Source organism: Sapajus apella, unplaced genomic scaffold (assembly GCF_009761245.1).
Source record: "Sapajus apella isolate SASKATOON/1434 unplaced genomic scaffold, GSC_monkey_1.0 scaffold3, whole genome shotgun sequence".
Taxonomy (NCBI): domain Eukaryota; kingdom Metazoa; phylum Chordata; class Mammalia; order Primates; family Cebidae; genus Sapajus; species Sapajus apella.
The window spans coordinates 36,539,079-36,544,669 of NW_022436943.1; the positions used below are offsets into that span (position 1 = coordinate 36,539,079).

Sequence of the window (5,591 nt, forward strand, 5' to 3'; positions counted from 1 at the left end):
TTTTTTTTTTTTTTTTTTTTTTTTTTTTTTTTTTTTTTTAGGTATGGTCCTTCTCATGTTGCCCAGACTGGTCTCAAACTCCTGGGCTCAGGTGATTCCCCTGCCTCAGCCACCCAAAGCGCTGGCTACGCCCAGCCGAATGAGTTCTTTCATGAAGTCTAAGGTAATTTGAAAAAGTGAAGACGGCTGGGCACAGTGGCTCACTGCCTGTAATCCTAGCACTTTGGGAGGTGGAGGTGGGTGAGGTCAGGAGTTCAAGACCAGCCTGGCCATCATGGTGAAACTCCATTTTTATTAAAAAAAAAAAAAAAAAAAAAAAGAAAGAAAGAAAAAGTGAAGACTTTACCACACTGTTTACAGTCAAAGGGTTTTTCTCCGGTGTGAATCATTTCACGTATTTGAAGGGAGCTGTGCCATCCAAAGGCTGTCTACCACACCTTTTACATTCATACGGCTTTTCTACACTATGAGTGTTTTCATGTCTTCGAAAACAACTGGGATTATTGAAGGTTTCACCACATTTATTACATCCATAAGGTCTCTCTCCAGTGTGAGCTCGTTCATGTGCTTGAAGGGACGAGGGACATTTGAAGAATTTGTCACATTTTTGACATCCGTAGAGTTTTCCTCCACTATGAGCTTTTTCATGTCTGCGAAGGGAACTGGAACAACTGAGTTTCTTCCCGCATTCCTGACACTGGTGGGGTTTCTCCAGCGCGTGAGCTCTGATTTCATGTGTCCGAACGTAAGTTGCAGGATTGTTTACATTAGTAAGGTTTTTCTCCGATGAGAGTTCTAACATGAATTTGAAATAAACTGGGATAATTGAAAGGTTTTCCACAGTATTTACATTCGTAGCGTTTTTCTCCAGTGTGCATTTTCCCATGTTTTCGAAAGAAACTAGAAACAGTGAAGGCTCTCACGATTTCCCTACATTTATAGCGCCTCTTTCCAGTGTGAGCTCGTTGATGGATTTGAAATAAATTGGGAGAATGAAAGGCTTTCCCGCACACCCTGCATTCATAAGGTCTCTTTGAAGTTGGTGTTACTGTGCACCGTGGACCACTCTTGGGAGAAATGGAGGCTTTCCCACGTTGTTTCTGTTTACTGGGCTTCTCTCCCCATTCCCCACCACACTCACGTCGTTTCTGTCTGGCGTGAGCTCTCATGTGCCTGTACATAAATGAATGACAGAGGAAGACTTTCTCACACACGCTGCATTTGCATGGTTTCACTGCAGTATGACTTTTCTTGTTCAGGTGACAATCTGGAATCTGGCTGAAGGTTTCTCTGTGGTCACTCCCTTCTTTACGTCCAGAGAATCTCTCCACCAGACTTCCGCAGAGGCCAGGTTCCTCAAGGTTTCCAGCATCATATCTCTGTAGAGCTGCTTCCGGGAAGGACTCAGCAAAGCCCACTCCTCCTGGGTGAAGTTCACATCCACATCCTCAAAGGCCACTGAGTCCATTTCCGGCTTCCGGATATCCTGGGTCCTCGCTGGGGCTCCAGCAGCCAGAGTTGGTTCCACACAACAGAAGCTGCGGTACCCAAGAACCTGGGGCCTCTCGGGCCAACTAAAAACCAGATACTTAATTCTTAATAGAATAGCAACATTAACTGGTGATATAAAGTACATTGTTCAATATCGGTGAATCTTTAAGGAAAACATCACTGCCCTAAATAACTATAAAAGTACATTTTAATAACAAGAAAAAAGGGATAGGGTTACATAATAAATTGAATTTATTTCATTTTCTGTTTAAAAATAGTTATATAAATTTATCATGAATTGCCTCAATCTAGTGTTTGTTTATGAAATTAAATTTATGGTTGCATTAAATGTTGTTATAAGTGAAATTGGATCTAATTTCATTCAATTTTTGTTGTCTTTAAAAAACATTTTTGATGTAATCCAAATCCATCCTAACCAAATTGAAATAGTCCTCATTAACTTAAAAAAAATTATTCTCTGAAAGACTGATAGTGATAGCATGCATTCAGGGAGCTGAAGATAGGAAACAGAAAGACACACTTTGAATGATTGATAGTGAAGTGAACACCTCTTACTTAGGAGCTGCTGAATATTAAGAAAATTTTAGGAACTATGGGAATAAATAAAAACAAAAATTCTTTTGCAGAGCTGAGAGTAAGAATTGTTAAATGTTCGGATATGTTAAGAAGAGGTAAATGGTTTAAAAAACATGTTTGTTGGTTTTATTGCTATTTTGTTTTGTATTTTACAGGAAATCATATTTCTTACGATTTTATTGACTTAAGTTGTTGAGACAATCTCAAAAAGAAAATGAAAGACGAATAAATTGGTAAATAATATTTTTTGTAGGTTAATTCTAATCATTTTCTTTATTTGATAATATAGAAGAAAACTACAAACTAGTTATGCCACCATCTTAATTGTATTATGTGATTTTTACAAATTTTATTTTCAACAAATTTAAATGACTTATGAGTAGTAGAAAGTAAGTGACATAATTCTATAAGAAATCATTTCTTGGAACCAACTTCTACAAAAATATTATCAGAATAAGAAGAATTATTAAAGAATTGGCAACTAGTGTCCTTATGAGATTTGGCTGGAAATCAGAAAGGAATTCGATATTTTCAAGAATCTAGTATATGTAGATACTTTAGAAGTGATATTCTGTTTCTCAAAACAATCTTTAGGGAAAAAGAAAGCACCAAGACATTATAAGGCCATTGATCAAGGAAGTGGTAGACATACTTATGTCCGATTTCAAAGTGATTATTTTATGCTGCTACCCTAATGGATAAAACTCACTTATTTTTTAACTTAAAATATCTTGTTCATCCCTTTGTTACTGAGTTACTGCTAACCATGTGATAGCTGTGTAAGATGTGGATTATCAAAAGAGCCAATTTTTTTGACAAAGCACATGGAGCATAGACAGCCCTGAACCAAAATCTCATACTCTTAAAAGTTTTTTAGAAAATAATAAATGGAAGAAGATATTTAAGGACTTTTTTCCTTCAAATAGCTCCAATTCAATAATCTTATAGGATTTTGGGTGGAAGTAAAGGAAGGGAAAGTAGAAGGCTCAAACCCCCAAAGGAGCATTTATTTCAGTTTACAACATTTAGAGGAATTTAGGACTTAATTTCTTTTATTTATATAAGGTAGATTCAAAAGAAATACATTGATATGAATGTGCTCTGTTTACTTTAAAACACTGACAATACCATTAATAAATTCTTAAAGCATTCCAGTTCCTGATTATTCCAGTGTTTGTGCCAATTAACAAAGAATAATTTTTTAATGATTGATATTAGGGAAGTGGAAGGAGCCATGAGATGTATAATTTATTTGAGTGGGTAATTTCAGGATTAAGAAAGGAGACATAGTTGACAAGTCCTGCTTGGTGATATTCATGGGGAGAAGCCACAATCTTTAATTGTAAGAAACATTTCTCACCCCAGGCCTATTCTGATCTACCTACAAGACAGATTATTGTTCCTGTGCACAAACCCTATATTGAAAATCACTTTTCAATTAGACTTTCTTGCTTCTAGCCTATTTTAAAAGAGTTGTGCCTTAATCGATAGATAAGAGAATAAGAAGTGACAGAGTAAAACGTGCTAAGAAGCTATATTTATAGAAATTAAATTAAGTTTTTGTCTATTTAACTAGTGTTACATTTTATTAAAATGGCTGGAAAGATTTCACCAGAAAGGTAGGTTTGAAATGGTCTAATTTCAAATACAGGCTGTACAGTATATGTGAATTCATTCTGGAGAATTCTAAAGGTAATTAAACAAGATAGGCACACAGCAATGAGGCCTATATTGACCTGTTGGAAGGGTAGAAGATGCATGCTAAGAATTTTGGACAGAGAAAATAGGGCCTTCAAACAAAAGTCCAAAATCAAATGTCAAAATATGGATGCTTTCTGAATTACAGGCATTGTTTTGTAATCAAACTGTCAACTGGGCCACTAGCAGTAGCCTACTTTGGGCTGAAAGATACGAGGTATTTATCTGTTTATTTAATGATGATTAATGACTCTAATTAGCAAATCAGCAGATGCTTTTCAACATAATATTGCACTTTGTGTTCCTAAAGCTTAATTTTCTGGTCATATTATTTTAGGCTTATATAGTATTTTGAAAACGAATAGGGGAATAAAAGAAAATGTTATTTTAAAATAGCATTCCAGTTTCAACTAGCTAGAAGGTGGAGAAGGGGTGATGTCTTCACAAGAAAACACTGCTGTTTGATTAAAAAAAAGAATTAATTAGCATGTTTCAAAAGAAAGGCAATATCCATTCCTACTCCCCAACATCACTCAGAAAAAACAAATAGTTAAATAGCTCTGCATAATAAGGTAACAGGTATTTTGAGATTTACCCTGCTATATACCAGAAGCAGCAGAAGGAATGGGGAAATTAGGATTGAAGATCCTAGATGTAGAAGAGATTAAAGATGAAGAATGATTTGGGATAAGACAGGGGATTGGAGAGATACAAGTAATTATTCCTGTGCTGAGTGTTATCAAGAAAATTTAGCACAGTGTAGGCTTATTCAATCTTAAATGACTAGATTGTGCAATAATCTGCTTTCATTGTCACCTTTATTATGGTTTTCATGAAAAGGAAAAAAATGATACAAATGTATAATGTTGACAGAGTGCAGCAGCCTCACGTCTCTATTAAGTAGGGTGATTCTAGAGACAGAATTTAAACCCAGAAGTGAACAAAAGCACCCACAGGCATTCTTTGAAAGCTGAAGGAGAGAGTAGATTTCCCTTGTATGTGGGATGGGGCTTAAGCCTTTTAACTTGAATACTGAAGGTTAATGACTGGTGAGAATCATCTGGGTTATAGATACTATGAACTGATACAAATGTAGTAAAATGTGAAAATAACATGTTTTCAACCACCTTTGCACCTCCTGATACAAAATAATGTTTAGTCCAACACAAGAAATACTAAAATTATGTACTTGACATACTATATAAATATATATGAGATTAATTCTGATAGATTGACAAATCCACTTGTTTTTCAAATGTAATATACTAAATTAAAAAAAAAAACTATGGATGAAATCTTTGTCTTATCATTCCAAATCAATATATATCATGCTTTATCATGTATTTCAAACCAAATATAACTCTGTGTGCTAAAGTAAGGTTGGTTAATTTTAGTTCAACAGTCATGGAAGAAATATATTGGAAGAAGATTTAATAGTTAATAAATAAGATGCTTTTCAAGATTTCTAAAATTTCTATGTAAACATAAGCCTTGTAAACCAATGAATAGAGGACTTAGTTTTAACAAAATAGCAACAACAAAAAAACTGCCAAATGAATGTAAATAAAAGCTTTAAAAATGTGTAAATCTTTGTTGTGGGCCGAATTGTGTTTCCCAATATTTCTATGCTGAAATCTTGACCTCTAGTAGTACCTCAGAATGTGATTATATTTGGAGAAAGAGCCTTTAAATGGTAATTAAAGTAAAGTGAGAACATATGGATGGAACCTAATCCAATGTGACTGGTGCCCAGGACATACACACACACACACACACACACACACACACACACACACACACACACA

The 5,591-nt window shown here is 35.0% G+C and overlaps 2 protein-coding genes across 7 annotated transcripts in view; both read right to left on the minus strand.

The window, feature by feature from the left end:
• The window catches only part of CSMD3 (CUB and Sushi multiple domains 3), a 1,239,477-nt gene that overhangs the window by 449,758 nt on the left and 784,128 nt on the right, over positions 1-5,591 (minus strand). The gene's annotated exons all lie outside the window — the stretch shown is intronic.
• On the minus strand, positions 60-1,718 carry ZNF101 (zinc finger protein 101). Its single transcript, XM_032246389.1, is given in 5 exon segments — positions 60-199; positions 342-425; positions 428-758; positions 760-1,339; positions 1,342-1,718. Coding segments are annotated over 5 exon segments (1,416 nt in total). The 5' UTR covers positions 1,637-1,718; the 3' UTR covers positions 60-73.